The following is a 15,658-nucleotide window of genomic DNA, read 5'->3' on the forward strand; positions in this document are numbered from 1 at the left end:
CTATTATTTGGTATCATCTTACATTTTAGAGAAGTTGCTTGGTGGAGCCATTGTTACCGCTCTCCCTTTCCCTTTCATTATTGTGGCACCCTATCCCCAGATCACATTTCTATAAGGCTCTATGACTCCTCCACGGCGCAAATTAAACGCTGGGATCTTTCATACGTACATCCCGAAGTTTCAATGGTTGTCAATCATAGTTTGTAAAATGCAGGGATTACAACCTTGATATTAACATCCAAATCCATTGTGCTTATTTTTATGTGTGAAAATGAAAAGCCCTTGTGCAGACACTAGATTTTGAAGCTGCTTTGTCGCCCTGTTTTTAATTTATCTCCATTTCTGAGCCGGTAAAAGGATTTTATTTATCTGTTTAATGTCAAATGATAAAGTTATCAGTTGATCTGAATTATTAGCACTTGGAGTGGGAATAGCAGGCATGTATGTTGATGCACCACAGCTTGGCTGCAAGTTGTTGGAAGAGCAGAAGACAGTTTTGCTAATTTTAAAGGAAAATATATGTATTACAACTGTGTCCTTCTCCCATTGATATGCATCCTTTAGTTGCAGTATGTAGAACAAGCTCCTTTATGAAACTAACATAGAACTTTCCCCTCCTTCCTAGGTTTATTTTAAGAAGACTTACCCTGAAGTTATTCCAAACGGCCAAGCAGCCACCAACTCCTCAGCCGATGATTCACAAGGATTAATTATTTTTGAGACTGCACTATGATCCCAAGCAATTATGGGTGCTGGATTTTGTTTTTTAGCAGAATGTAATGCTAATACGATGTAAACCAAATATTGCTCTTAATTGAAAAGACTGTTTTTGCACTGAATAGCTACTTGTTATATTTTGGGGGAGGGGGAGTTTTGCATTACTCCTGTTCCTTGCATTTGAATGTAATGCAGTTCAATATTTTTTTTAAAAAAGACAGTACATTTTGAATCTCTCTTTGTAACTGCTTGATCCTGTGGAATTAGCAGCAGACGATTGCCCCACAATATGTATAGCCATATTCTATGCTGGGCAACCGAGACCCGGGAAATCCTGATTTTTCTCAACTCCCATAAAAGTGCCTTGACGCCAGGAGTACTGCACAGAAAGATTTCACTCCTGATCGTATCTCCTGGATTCGTAGGTTGCTACATAAAGATGCTCTTGATACAGTGGTGCTGCGCTGGAAAGAATGGCGCTGTTGTGGCAATGCTTAAGTTTTCTCCTGCATGAGCATCACTTTCAGTCAGGGTTAGAGCTCTGACCAAGGCCGCCTGTGGCATCACTGCACTGGCAGAAGTCCCTTTAAACGTGAACCTGTCGTTTCAGAGTGTAGTTGAATGCAGCAAAGAAGGTCTTGCGCAATTTGTAGCACATTGAAACAGAACGCAGTTGGCCAGCTGTTCATGCCCTCCTTGACCACCTGACAGGCCGTCCTAAGTGGCTCTCCTGGTGGGCTGCACTTGGCTTGATGGGTCACAAATCATACAGGCCTTCTATACAGAAATGAAGCACACAAATAAATACACTGTTTGCTTGTTTACTACTGTAGATACGTTTGAACCACCGGTGCAGGACACCTCCCGCTTTGAAATTTCTCAGGTTGGAAATAAAGAATGTATTTTTTTTAGTTTTGCATATTGAAGGAAGGCAAATGAAGACGTTCTACTTGGCCTAACAAATGCAGATTTGCAAATCCTTAGCTGCATCCATTTTATACCAGACCAAAGTTATTTCTCTGGAGGGGAGTTCTCCGCTTCCTTGTCTTTTAAACTTGTTTTAAGTGGGCAATGATATCCCAAACAGAAACGCAACACAAACAGTTGGCAGTTTTCATTTTCAAGAAGCTTAGGCATACAAGAAACTCCCCCAATACCTAGTTTGCCTTTATATGCCTACAATAGACACTTTCAGAGCAATAAATCAGGAGATGATGAGACATATCACTAAGGCTGGGTTAAGGAAAATGGCTACTTAACAAACCTTACAGTGCTTTTCATGTGGCTTCCTGACCACATGTCGTCGTCCTGACCAGTTCACAGTTACTGGTCAGGAGTGGGCTTTCTGTACCTTCCTCCCAAACAATCCTTGGAATGGAGGAATATTGTGGGAAGAACCATCCAAGAGTTGGAGTCTGGGCTGAAATGGTGGTTGTTATGTTAGTATGGTCCTTCTGCAAGAATCCTGCCTATTGCAGGGGTGGTGTGTCCTGTTTCACCTCATGAGGAGAAATGGAAAGTTCTGCTTTGCCACTCCTGCCACCACCTGGCCTGCCACCTCCACCGCCATCAGTGCCAATTTGGGGCAAGATCGTGCCCATTTGGGGTGAGATCTTACCCCAAATAGACACAGTCTTGCCCAAAATCAGTGCAGCTGTGGCACCGACAAGTGTGCTGTCTAATTATTGGGGCGGCTCTGCACCTATGTGGCTGTGTTGTGGCTACATTCCTAGATTGGCACGGGGGAAAGACACAGGAAAAGATATCCCATGCCTAGACAAGAATAGTGGGAATTCAGCCACTGTAATAGGCTGTCAACTAGTAGGGATGGTTTGCACCACACATCTGCTAGCACCTAATTAGAAATATAGGGAAGCACCAGGGACGTTGAATTCTTACCAGCTGACAGTGGGTTACAGGCTGCTGTCTTACAAAGCAGTTAAATGTACACTTTTCTGGTGCTGTAGTCCACCACCGACTGAAGGCACAGTCCCTAGGTAAGGCTAAGTACCGCTGGGGATGTGATATTTGTGCTAATTGGCAGTGAGTCTTGGTGTGTTGCAAATATTCATCATCAGCCACACATCATGGGAAATACAGTTATTGGCCAAACATTCCTAGCTTGAGTTTTGTGTGAAGAATAACAACCATGGTGATGCTATTCAAGCATCTGTTGAATGATGGAAGTCTATACAAAAGAATGTTGTAATATTTTGTGTGGCTGTCAGCGCACACGTGTTAAAATAACTTCCCTTTCCTCTTTAGTAAGCATTTAATCGCAATGTTTTGCCAACGTTGATACATAGAAAATTCTCTCTGGTCAAGTTATCAATGCATTGTTTGCATTTATTGTGCCTTACTGGATTTCAAGCCAAACTTATTTGAAAATACAATAATTTTAAATCCATATTGTGTTCTTGTTTCTCTTAAAGGTCTTTTACACATAATTGCAATTGTTATCTGTGTCTCGACTGTACCACTGTTCTTCCATATGGGGGGAGGGGACTGAACATAGAAAATTTGTTCATATCAAGGATATTGGCTAGGCTAGAAACATATATCTGCTATTTTATGTGGAGCTATTTTATATGATGAAGCATCCCCTACCTGTCACATGAAGTGGTAAGATGTGCCCCATTGTCTCTAAGAGTTTTGCCATCATAAACACATGGACACACACCTAAGTGAAAATGAAGGGTGTTTCTATAAATTGTACCTGGCACAGAAACTCCCAACTTCCTCTTCTTTGAGCCAACGAGAAATATCTTCAGGGATTAGGTGTACTGGGAGCGGCATTTATCATAGGTAGAAGACCTTAAATAGGAGTGTTGGCCATTCCTTCGCCTTTTGGTTTGATTGCTACTCATTTAAGCTCTTTCCTTTGGGTTGACATCCTCTGGAACAGTGGGGGAGGCAAGTTTTGATCTGGAACCCCCAGAATTATCCATACTATGCACCTCAACACTATTATAGCACTTAAAGGGTCATGGGCATCCTGTTGAAACCTAACGTGCTTGCAAGTACTTCAGAGGATTAACATTTTTCCATTTTTGTTATATCTGTCCCCAACGAGCCCTTTGAGGATCAACTAGGAGAGAAATTAGATTCAGTTTGAATTTAAAGGTGAACCTACCTAATTTGCACGATCTGAAATGATATGCAAATTGCAACACGGCCATCCTTTGAAAATTGCATTTATCTGAATTTTGCAATGCAGTTCATCAGCTAAGTGATGTGGGCAAAAATGCTTAGTGCATTAAAAAATCATTGTAAGTGAAAATTGCTGGTCAAAAATGTGTATATATTAGGAAAAATTCACACTGAAATGATGAGTTTTCATGAGGACTTTTTTCTTTCTTTCAAAAAAAGTTAGCAAACTGACGTGGAAATGTGGATTGGAAAAACGAGCAAGTACAAAAAATGAAAATTGACAGATTCTACCATCCCTGGGATCAATACCTTGGATTTCGAAAAGGCCCAATGTACTTTGAATTACTCATTGTAAAGGTTTTCAAAGGGCTAAAAAGACATGTTTCTGAATGTAAGTAAAGGTAACTGAAGACCGTAAAAATCACCAAAATGTTTGAAATTCAGATGCCTTGCTTAGACTTGTGGAAGATCTGTAAATTACAACAAACCTCTGTGAGAAGCCCGGGTTCAAACCACAACTCATGTCACCGCAGTTCATAAAAGGGCTACTCAAGGCTCCTAGATCATGAGACGAAACCAATAAACTTTAATTTTATGTGTCCGTTGCTGGTGGTTGGAAGGCAAGCAGGGGTTGAGCAATCTAGGAGCACCTCAGTTTGCCTGAACAATCAGTTGCATATCAAGGTCCAGAGGCAAGAGCTTTGGACAACCTGATGGAACCTCACTGGACCCTTGTGCCACTTGCTCCCTGCTCAACTCAAGGTCTGCAGTACCACCCTTTGGCCATCTGCAGTGGTGGCACTGCAGCACAACGTAAGACCAGGCATTCCTCTAAAAGGCTGCCATGGTACTGCAGAATACAAGACCTTGGGCTACAATCTGTTGATACCTGTTTTGATAGTCCTGGTACCTGGATTTTTGTTTGACGTGTAGAGCACAGCTGGGGGTTTTTTTTGCCTAGTCAAATCTTATTGTAATAATGAGAACCAGAATGCCAAATTTGACTGGGTAAGGAATACAGAACGTGGTCACGCTGGTGTAAGAAAATTACGCCTTTAAGTAATTGAGTATAATAACGGTGCATTCTCTTACACATTTTGCTTGGTTTAGTCTCCAGTGCTTTCTGGACTCTGGTATGACGAAACAAAACTATTTTCTTTAAAATGCTTCCACCTATAAAAGGTAAAGGTATAGGACTCCTGAACGGTCCAGAGTGACTGGGGAAACCCAGCCAGATGGGCAGGGCATGTGTGTACAGTGGTACCTCGGGTTAAGAACTTAATTTGTTCTGGAGGTCCGTTCTTAATCTGAAACTGTTCTTAACCTGAGGTACCACTTTAACTAATGGGGCCTCACGCTGCTGCCGGGTTACCAGAGCACAATTTCTGTTTTCTGTAACCTGAAGCGTCTGTAACCACTGTATGTATGTACGCACGTACATATGTATGTATGATAATGATAATAATATGTTGAAGAATGTTTCTGTCGGGCTGAATTACTCTTTTCCCTCTCCTTGATGGTTTCACAGTATATCATTCTCAGAATTAAAGCTGAGGGTTCTTTCATTGACTGGTAATAACTGACCTTGGATTTTCCATCTTTCAACAATGGAAGTAACTTTTTAAGAAAACCCGTAGCTTGCTCCTGACCATGTTTTCTAATATTCAAAAGTGATATCTGTATCAGCTGCCAGATGGTCTGTAGCATCCTTGTAAATTGTGCCAAATTCAATTACCGTATTTTTTGCACCATAGGGCGCACCGGACCATAGGGCGCACCTAGTTTTGGGAGGCGGAAAACAAGAAAAACTTATTCTGAACCCCAGAAGCCAGAACAGCAAGAGGGATCTGGCTTCTGGGATACCGTGTGGCTGTTCTGGCTTCTGGGATAACCGTGCCAAGCCTCTTCAGGGCAGCGGGATGAAGGCTCCCCCTGCCCAAAGAGGCTGCGCAGGGCTAAAGCAGAAGCCAGAACAGGCGCGTCGCTGAAGGGGCGCTGCGCCTTCTCTCTCTGAGCAGAGAGGGAGAAGGCACAGCGCCCTTCAGCGAAGCTGGAGAAGGAACAGAAGGAGACCCTTCTGTTCCTCCTCCGGCTTCGCTGGACAGGCGAGTCGCTCAAGGGGCGCTGCACCTTCTCTCTCTCTGCGCAGCGCCTCTCCTTCACAGGAGAGGTGCCGCGCAGAGAGAGAGAAGGCGCAACGCCCTTCAGCAAAGCTGGAGAAGGAACAGAAGAAGACCCTTCTGCTTCTCCTCCGGCTTCGCATGACAGGCGTGTCGCTGAAGGGGCGCTGTGCCTTCTCTCTCTCCGCGCAGTGCCTTTCCTTCACAGGAGAGGCGCTGCGCAGAGAGGGAGAAGGAGTGGCGCCCTTCAGCGAAGCTGGAGAAGGAACAGAAGTAGACCCTTCTGTTCCTCCTTGGGCTTCGCTGGACAGGCGCGCCGCTCAAGGGGCACTGCGCCTTCTCCCTCTCTGTGCAGGAGAAGGCGCAGCGCCCTTCAGCGAAGCTGGAGAAGGAACAGAAGGAGACCCTTCTGTTCCTGCTCCGGCTTCACTGGAAAGGCGCGTCGCTGCAAAGCGGGAGAAGGAACAGAAAGAGTCCCTTCTGTTCCTCCTCCGGCTTCCAGGTCAGGCGCCTCGCCGCGAAGCCGAGGGGCCTGCATTCGCTCCATAGGATGCACACACATTTCCCCTTCATTTTTGGAGGGGAAAAAGTGCGTCCTATAGAGCGAAAAATACGGTACTACTGCTACTCTTTTTCAATGATTTGGATTTTTTTTTAAGCGGTTAATTTTTTAGCAGTTATCACTTAAGCAACAATTGCCATTGTCAATGTTTTGGAAGCCCAGCAATTGTATTAAACTTCTTGGCTTGGATAAACATCCATTTGTGCCTTGGATCTCCAGTCATCTTCCTGCTGCAGCAACCTCATGCCCTTCTCTCAAAAGCCCTAGAGGGCCCTCCAGGGTAAACGTGGTATGAAGACAGACGCTGCTGACTGGCCCAAATTCTCAAGTGGGAGTTTGGATCCAGGCCATAGCTTTCCCATTCCTTAGAAGAGGCAGGGGGAGCTAATATTAAGCAACAGAAACCTAACATCTAACGGCACTGAGAAACGTTCCCAACACATACATCATTTCTTGGTAGCCTCCATTCGATTCTCAGGGTTTTTCATTTTGGTATCTATTACACTGACATCAGTTGCATAAAGCCAGGATTATCCTGTCAAAACACGTTAAAACAGCACATTCAGCAGCCTCGCAGATACCTAACATTTTTGTTAGCATTCTAAAAGCTACAATATCAAATTGATTCAGGTAAGCAAAATATGTTGTTTTTATGACCTGATATAGCAAGATGTGTCTGAGTTTTCCTTACAGGAAGAAGTCTGAAATGTCACTTGCTTTCTGCTCTCATGAGTAGCCACATCACCTTGGAATCAATTTATGATGAAATGATTTCATATTTAACGCTGTTGAACCAATGCATGCAAATCTTCTTAGTACTGAAGAATATTTCGGGCCAGTCTAAAGATTGTTCATTATTATTTATTAGTAGATGCATTTTTGCATTAAAATATGCAAATGGCATATTTCTAAAAGCAGCTATACGTCTGATGTTAAATTAAATCACAAGAAATGTATCATTGTAAAACAAAAATCTAAGTTAGATTGAGACTGATGCAATGTAGAAATTACCCAGAGTCCACAGTGGATTACATTATCAAAATGTAACTGTAGTGATTTGCCCCTCAAGGCTCAGCTTTGACCTTTGAACTTCATGCTAACGTTGAAAATGAAGGTTCATCATATATATATATATATATATATATATATATATATATATATATATATATATTATATATGCGCATGATTGTGTTGCACAAAACCTCACTCAAAATAATAATAATAATAATAATAATAATAATAATAATAATAATAATTATTATTATTATTATTATTATTAATACCCCACCCATCCGGCTGGGTTTCCCTAGCCACTCTGGGCGGTTCCCAACAGAATATTAAAAAACATGATAAAACAGCAAACATTAAAAACTTCCCAGAACAGGGCTGCCTTCAGATATCTTCTAAAAGTCAAGTAGTTGTTTATTTCCTTGACATCTAGTGGGAGGGCGTTCCACAGGGCAGGCGCCACTGCTGAGAAGGCCCTCTGCCTGCTTCCCTGTAACCTCCCTTCTCGCAGTGAGGGAACTACCAGAAGGCCCTCGGAGCTGGACCTCAGTGTCCGGGCAGAACGATGGGGGTGGAGACACTCTTTCAGGTATACTGGGCCTAGGCCATTTTGGGCTTTAAAGGTCAGCACCAAAACTTTGACTTGTGCTTGGAAACGTACTGGGAGCCAAAGTAGGTCTTTCAGGACTGGTGTTATATGGTCTCAACAAATTCCCAGTCACCAGTCTTGCTGCCGCATTCTGAATTAGTTGTAGTTTCCGGGTCACCTTCAAAGGTAGCCCCATGTAGAGCGCATTGCAGTAGTCCAAGCGGGAGATAACCAGAGCAGGCACCACTCTGGTGAGACAGTCTGTGGACAGGTAGGGTTTCAGCCTGTAGACCAGATGGAGCTGGTAGACTGCTGCTCTGGACACATACAACTCCCATATTTAGACATGACCTGTAGTGCCTGTACTCCCTGTCACTGATAGAAATTAATGGTGATCTCAGAATTGGAGAAAGTTATCACTCTCATACCTGCTGACAACTAAATGGATTGCCCAACTGTTGTGAAGCACGTCAAGGATTCTTCTCGGTTAGTCATCAATGGGCATCCCTTTGGGTAAGCTGACACAAGCTAAAACCGGTGGGGATTTTGCCAATTCTTTGTTCAACAACTGAAACGCACAAAGCGAATATTCAAATGAGTTGCCATTGAGAAAGCAAATCAAGACTTGTAGGTATGAGAAACACATACAGCTCTCCGCACCGGAGAATAACTTTCTGGCATTGCCTGAGAATAAGGAAGATCTTGCTCCCTTCCTTCTCACCTCTCTTGTCGTCGCTGCAGGATTTGAGGATGAAAGGAAGGTGTTGAGCAACATCTATTGATGCAGCGCAACAGCAGTTAGGAGCAAGAGTTTGGAGGAACCACTGGTAAGTGATACAGACTTTCACAGCTTGCAGTTAGCAGCCGTGCTGATGTAGTTTCTGCTTGACACAGACATATTCTGCTGCACAGTTCCAACAAGATGAAGTGTGTTAAGTTGTGGGTGAACATATCAGACGACACAGCGATTCTTCAAACAGCTCTTGTTTTTTCATGGGCCAAAACAACAGAACTGAACTGAGCTCCACTAGAATGCAACAGTAACCATTTTATATACAGCTCCACTAGAACGCAACAGTAACCATTTTCTGTAACTATCCAATCACTGAACGTCACTTTCAATCCCTTATTTGCATATGTGGACCTGAGTGGAAACTACAGTAGCCCCCTGCTGGCCCAGGGTGAGAACTTCAGTACATAACAAAGTGAACCATGGTGTGGTTGTTGTCTGGCACTGCAGAAGATGGCATGTTCTGGTCCACACGGCCTGCAGCCAGCTGTCAGTGGCTGAAAAGGCCAGTATCACTAGTACTGTATGCTATTGGAAGTCTGGGTGTCGCCTCCTGCAGTGTGACTCTAACAAAGCATAGAGTGTAGAAAACATTGAAAGAGCTCAAGAAGGATTTTTTTTTAAAAAAGGACTCAAATTGCAGGTTACATGCAGACCCATATATATGTATATATTGACAGCACCAATCTGTCAGCCAGTGTAACATGTAATTTGTAAGACACATGGAATAAATAAATACATTTGTTTTCTGCCTCCAGTATGCGAAATGTTTTGTGCAAGCAAGACATTTTACAGAACAAGACCATTTAAAAGCATTCATATCTTTTGAGGGTGTTATGATGGGCAGCAACACTGAATTTGTGAATTGATGTTCACAAATTTTTGGTACATACTCCTGTGGATTTTGGAAAAACCTGAAAGGGCCAATTCACTGATCGATCGTTTCCTTCAAGCTCCTATGCAGGCACAGAACAGAGAAGCAGCAGCTCAAGTCTTGGACACCATCTTGAATTTCTGGGATTTCAGTTGAGAAATCGGTTTGGGAACAGTGGTTTTCAGATTCAGCTTTTTCGAATTAATTTAGAAAAATGGGTTTCCCAAAATTATTTCCTCTTGCATTTGGGGAAAAATTAGTCCAGACTACATGGAGACTGTTCCAATATTTACTTACTAAGTATCTGCTTGTTCACTTCTAAAATAACCTGTTGTATGGTAGATAGAAATAACTATAGGTTTGGGGATTTTAAAAGATTTTTGGTTTTACAATGTTTTGTAAGGCAGTATTGTCTATGTGCAGGTGTCTTTGTTTTTAAAACAGAAGGTGCAATTTTAATAGTTGATTTCAACCCAAAGCCTTGTTACACAACATACTCTGTGTTACAAAGAAAGTGATGTGACAAAAGGTTTGTGAGTGTATTGCATAGTTAATTATTCCACCAGTATCTGGGGATTTTGCAACGAGCAGTCTTGATGTCTCTGCACATGTACGAAATGGTCAGGTCTTTCATCATTCAGAGGATCACGCTGATAATCAGCTTTAACTCCATTGTGTGCATCTTTTCATATTTTCCTCACTTTGCTTATCTGATTCTAGTGGGAGGTATCAAAGGTTTTTTTTTTAAAAAAAAACCTAAACATTAACACCATATCATTAACTATGGCCCTCTAGCACTTTATTTTATTTTTTATATAATATTTTAATAGGTTTTAGCAGTAGAAAAGTTTAGAAAAAACAAGAAACAAAAGCAAAACAGATACAAAATACAAGAATACAAAAATACAAAATACAAAAATACAAACCTTAAACACCAAAAAAGAAAAAAAACACATATAAAAGAAAAACAAAATTTCCCTCTTTCTTAATCTCTCCACTTTAGTTAACTTATTTTCCTGACTTCCTCACGTCTCCCATTTTTGTATCCCTTTTAAATTTGGTTCAGCAAATTCATATTCTATTAGTTTATCTATTATTAATCCCCTCATACTTTTTGCCTTGTTGCTAGAGCCCCTTCAATTCATTTCAATGTCATCAGCATTCAAAAATTTTACAATGTTTCTGCAAATAAGTTTTAAATTTCCTCCAAACTTCTTCCACCGACTCTTCTCCCTGGTCTCGGATTCTGCCAGTCATTTCCGCCATCTCCATATAGTCTATTAGTTGCATCTGCCATTATTCCAAGGTGGGTAGGCCTTGTGTCTTCCAATGCTTTGCAAGCCCATTAGTTAGGGTTTTCTTTTCGGGGAGAGAGTGTTTTTGTGTATCATGGAAGCAACTGGGCATTGTGACTTAATTTTTTTTTGAGAAGTGAGAGAGATCGATAATGGTGAAGTTCAGTGTGTAAGTCTCATTAGCAGAAAGTGGAAATCATTCAAATGGATCATTTGCTTCTTGACCATCAATTTAGAAGCACCTCAAGTATTATTTCACATTGCTGAAAGCATTTCACGAAAACTGTCTCGGTTTCTTTGCAGCATTCTTATAAGGTAAAGTAAAGGGTAAAGGGACCCCTGACCATTAGGTCCAGTCGTGGCTGGCTCTGGGGTTGTGGCATTCATCTCACTTTATTGGCCGAGCGAGCCAGCGTACAGCTTCCGGGTCATGTGGCCAGCATGACTAAGCCGCTTCTGGCGAGCCAGAGCAGCACACGGAAACGCCATTTACCTTCCCGCTGGAGCAGTACCTATTTATCTACTTGCACTTTGACATGCTTTCGAAGTGCTAGGTTGGCAGGAGCAGGGACTGAGCAACGGGAGCTCATCCCGTCGCAGGGATTCGAACTGCCGACCTTCTGATCGCCAAGTCCTAGGCTCTGTGGTTTAACCCACAGTGCTACCTATAAGGCAGGCCAATGTTTTTAGCTCCATACTGCAGATGGTGGACAACGATTAACATGTTGGCATCTGTCTGTCTCAGGAGACAATGGAAGAATGCACCTTTGGGAGTGAAGTCAAACTGTTGGAGAGTTACAGCGCCTGCTGTGGCATGGGAGAGACATGTTTTGTTGCAGCCAGACCGGATGAAGGCATCCAATTGCGCTGCTGCAGATGCACAATTGTGTTTCTTCTCTCTGTGCTTCTCCCAGAGGTCCCTGCAATCCTATATACACTTGCCTGGGAATCTCCTCTGCTCCCTGCAATCCTATATACACTTGCCTGGGAATAAGCCCCATTGATTCAATGAGACTTGGTTCTGAGCAGATGTCTATGGGATTGCACTATAAGACACTCAGCACTATAAGAGACTTTTGTAGGGTTATGTAATCAGCTATTTGCTGAAATATTTGAAGAAGGAACTGGCTTACGAGTGTGGTTTGTTCATGGTGAATAAACCATAGTTAAGCTGCTGTGAAACATTTGTTTCAGAATGCAAGATGGCTTTGCTTGGAGGGAACGCTGGTTGTCTAAAAATCAGCTGGGTGCTACACTGATGACATTGGGTGATATACAACTTGAACCAGACAGAGCGCCTTCTCGGTAGTGGCGCCCGCCCTGTGGAATGTCCTCCCATCAGATGTCAAGGAAATAAACAACTGTCTGACTTTTAGAAGACATCTGTTTAGGGAAGTTTTCAATGTTTGATGGTTTATCGTGTTTTTAATATTCTGTTGGGAGCCACTCAGAGTAGCTGAGGAATATAAATAAATTACTACTACTACTACTACTACTACTACTACTACTACTTAACCCATAGAAATCATTGGGACCTCAGATTTCAGTAGGCCTACTCTGAGAATGACTAAAGTTGGATGATATCTCATGTTTTCACAATCTTCCTGCCTTGTGGGCCCCATATTGAAACAGACATTCTAGCAAAAGGGGGAGGAAGTAAAAAAGACACAGTTCATTCCCCCCAGTGTATTTCCTAATACCATTTTTCATCTTGTATACAATACAGTATACCTCATGCTTAGCTTTAAATTGGAAAAGGCTCTGAGTTGTATTTATGACCTCTCTTAGGAAATAGGATTTCAAATGTGCTGACTTGTTTGAAAACATGTCTTGTTTGCATGAAGACGGTACAGCAGTTGAAGAATCTGTTTACTTGCAATGCTGCCTTTACATTGGGAAAAGATTAATACATTTAATTTTGTGTGTTGCTTTTGACTTGACGTTTTGGCTTTTTGATGGGCTTTCCCATGTCCCTATTGCTGTGCAGACCACTATACCTATCCCCTAAAACATCATCAGGATTCCATACAGGCACTTCCCAAACAAAAGCCAGGTTGTCACCTTGCATTTTAACTTCTCCGGGGGAAGGCAGATAAGGTTCAAGTCCAGTTGTCCGGAAAATTTCCATAGTGCAGGCATATCTGCACTCAAGAAAATGGGGGTGGGGCAGGGGACAGAAAGGGTAAGAATTATTCTCTCAAACCATCAGACGAAGCAACATGCTTGGTTATTATTTTGAACTTCATTTTAAAATTAGTCACAATGGGACCAGTCTTCACTTTCTAGGTTGTGGCAGTGGCAGGGTCAGAGGAGAAACATACAGCAAGATTTTCAAGCCTTTTTTCTGGCAAATAAATATTGGGGCCCTTTCAAACAAACAACTCTCCGTGTGAAACCTGGACTGGTACAGCCCAAATGTGAGGTGAGGCATTGAAGTGGCCCTTTAAAACTGGTCTGCAGCTGAATTTTAAGTGGGTTCGTCCTACACCAAGTGCCTATTTCCTCTCCTGGAAGCTACTGTCCTAGGGGGTGGGGGGTGGGAAGACCTCTCCTCTTTCCAGAGGGGAGGAGTTGTGAGCGGGAGCCGGCTCCCGCGTCAGCAGGGGGGTGTATACGGCCCCCTGCGCCAGCTCTCTTCTGCTGCCGCACCAAGCACATCAGCCAGCCAATAGGACTGGCGTGTGGGCGGGGTTTAGCCACATTTAAGCGGCCGCGGGAGCGCCAGGCTCCATTCTGTTCCTGTTTTCGCCGGATCACCTGCTCTCCCTCCCTTTAGGTCATTTCTTTCTTTTGACCTTGCTATGGGCGTTAGTCGGCTGCCTTGGTTGCCCAAGGGGCCTGGTAGGAATTTTTATCCAATTGGCAAATTGGCACCAGCCTCTTGGTTTTTCGCCCACCTCATAGCAATTCGTCACAACTTTCTGGTATTGGCAATTAGGCATTGGAATATGTGTAGTGTGTTGGAGGGCAGGTTGTGGCCATCACCTACCCCTCTCCTTGTTTGGGTATTCTGTTAAAGGAATCCGGCGGTTGTGGATCCTGTCCGATGCCCTGCTGGTGGCTAGGGCCATGGCACGACCCCCGGTGACTTCAGGGGAAGTTTCCAGTTGTATTTTCATCAACAAGCTCCTTCCACTGGTTGTTAACCCTCAAATGACTCCCCGCCGAGCGGGGTGGAGTCATACATAGCTCGTTTGATCCAATGCCTAAGCCAATACCACTCACATGCTATAACCAATAAAGTTGTGGCCTTAATTCGCCCATTAACCTAAAATACTTGTGTCCTTGTGTCTTATTTATCTCTATGCAGGTGGTGGGTCCTCGACTCACAATGGCCATTATTTGTTTCATGTTGTGCAAGAAACTAGAAAATAGTTGGTTAAAAACTAATTTTAAAAGTTGTTATTTCCATTGCAATAACAATATCATTATGTATGTGCAATGATTGAAAGAACTCATGGAGCCAAGTGAATACAAATACTGATTGGTTGGATCTCCCTGCTTGTTATTATAGATTTCCTTGGCCTCCTTGGGAGGTTGCTCCCCCCCCCTTTTTTTTTGCCAACAGTGCATCTTTTAAGCAACTGGTTACTTGATGCTGTTGCCAGGGATCATCTTGCTTCTTGTTACAGCAATGGAAAGTATCTGTCATCTTTCCCCTAGAGCTATGGCTGAGATAAACGTTTTTTTCAGGGTGCATTAATGTCTCGTGTACTTAAAAAATAAATAAATTTGGATTGGATGTTTCACTCTCAAGTAGAGCTGTTTGTTCTTAAATCTGGTTTGCATGACTTTAGGCGACTTGTACAGTTTGTACATGTTTTGTGAAATGGTTCGCCTTACACATGGGGCTTTAAGAAAGGGCATGTCCTAGACTACTATAAAGGGACAAGGGACTCCAAGACAGTTTTCCCCCTATGGGATTTCCATTTTGGAATAGTTATGGGATATTCTGGGGAAAGCTTTCTCCCTTGATCCTTGGTTTTTCCTCTTTACCTCCAGGAAATCAGAACATTGCTGAGTTCTTCAGAGGTGCCTCATCAGGTCTCAGTCTACAGACTCTGCCTTCATATAGAAAACCAGTTCAACGGTAGAAGCATGCCATTATTTTGGTGGAGGAAATTGGTAAAAGTTATTTTGATCTAGATGGCCCTTAGGTTACAAGATTCTGACAACTTCTGAAAGGGTTGAGGCTTAAACCAGCTGGAATATCATGCTTTATGACAGAGAAATATTTCTCTAACTTAAACCCAATTGCGTGGAACACAGTTGTGATTACTCAGGTTGCAGAGTAGTTTTTGAAATGAATAAATATGAGCAAAAGTGGTTTCTTACGATCTGCGCTGAAAGAAAAGGAGGTGGCATAAATGGATATAGGTTTCACAAAAAACATAAACGTGAATGTTGCATAATAAGTAATACAACAGATGAAAGAACTTCGGTCATTAAATCTTAGTGGTTTAGATAACCTCTTATTGTCAAGTGTTTCATTAATATGTGTGTGGGAAGAAGCAGATAATAGGCTCCTCAAACAAGATTTGTGTGAGGAACAA

General features: G+C 42.6%; 1 protein-coding gene across 1 annotated transcript in view; it reads left to right on the top strand.

The window, feature by feature from the left end:
- The window catches only part of ABCC4 (ATP binding cassette subfamily C member 4 (PEL blood group)), a 166,861-nt gene extending 163,737 nt beyond the window's left edge, over positions 1 to 3,124 (top strand). Inside the window, exon 31 of the mRNA XM_083501067.1 lies at positions 626 to 3,124. Within this exon, the coding sequence (XP_083357193.1) occupies positions 626 to 733 (108 nt within the window). The 3' untranslated portion in view covers positions 734 to 3,124. The remainder of the gene's footprint in view (positions 1 to 625) is intronic.
- The last annotated feature ends 12,534 nt before the right edge of the window (positions 3,125 to 15,658 follow it).

Source organism: Podarcis liolepis, assembly GCF_965112155.1.
Source record: "Podarcis liolepis genome assembly, chromosome: 4".
NCBI lineage: Eukaryota > Metazoa > Chordata > Lepidosauria > Squamata > Lacertidae > Podarcis > Podarcis liolepis.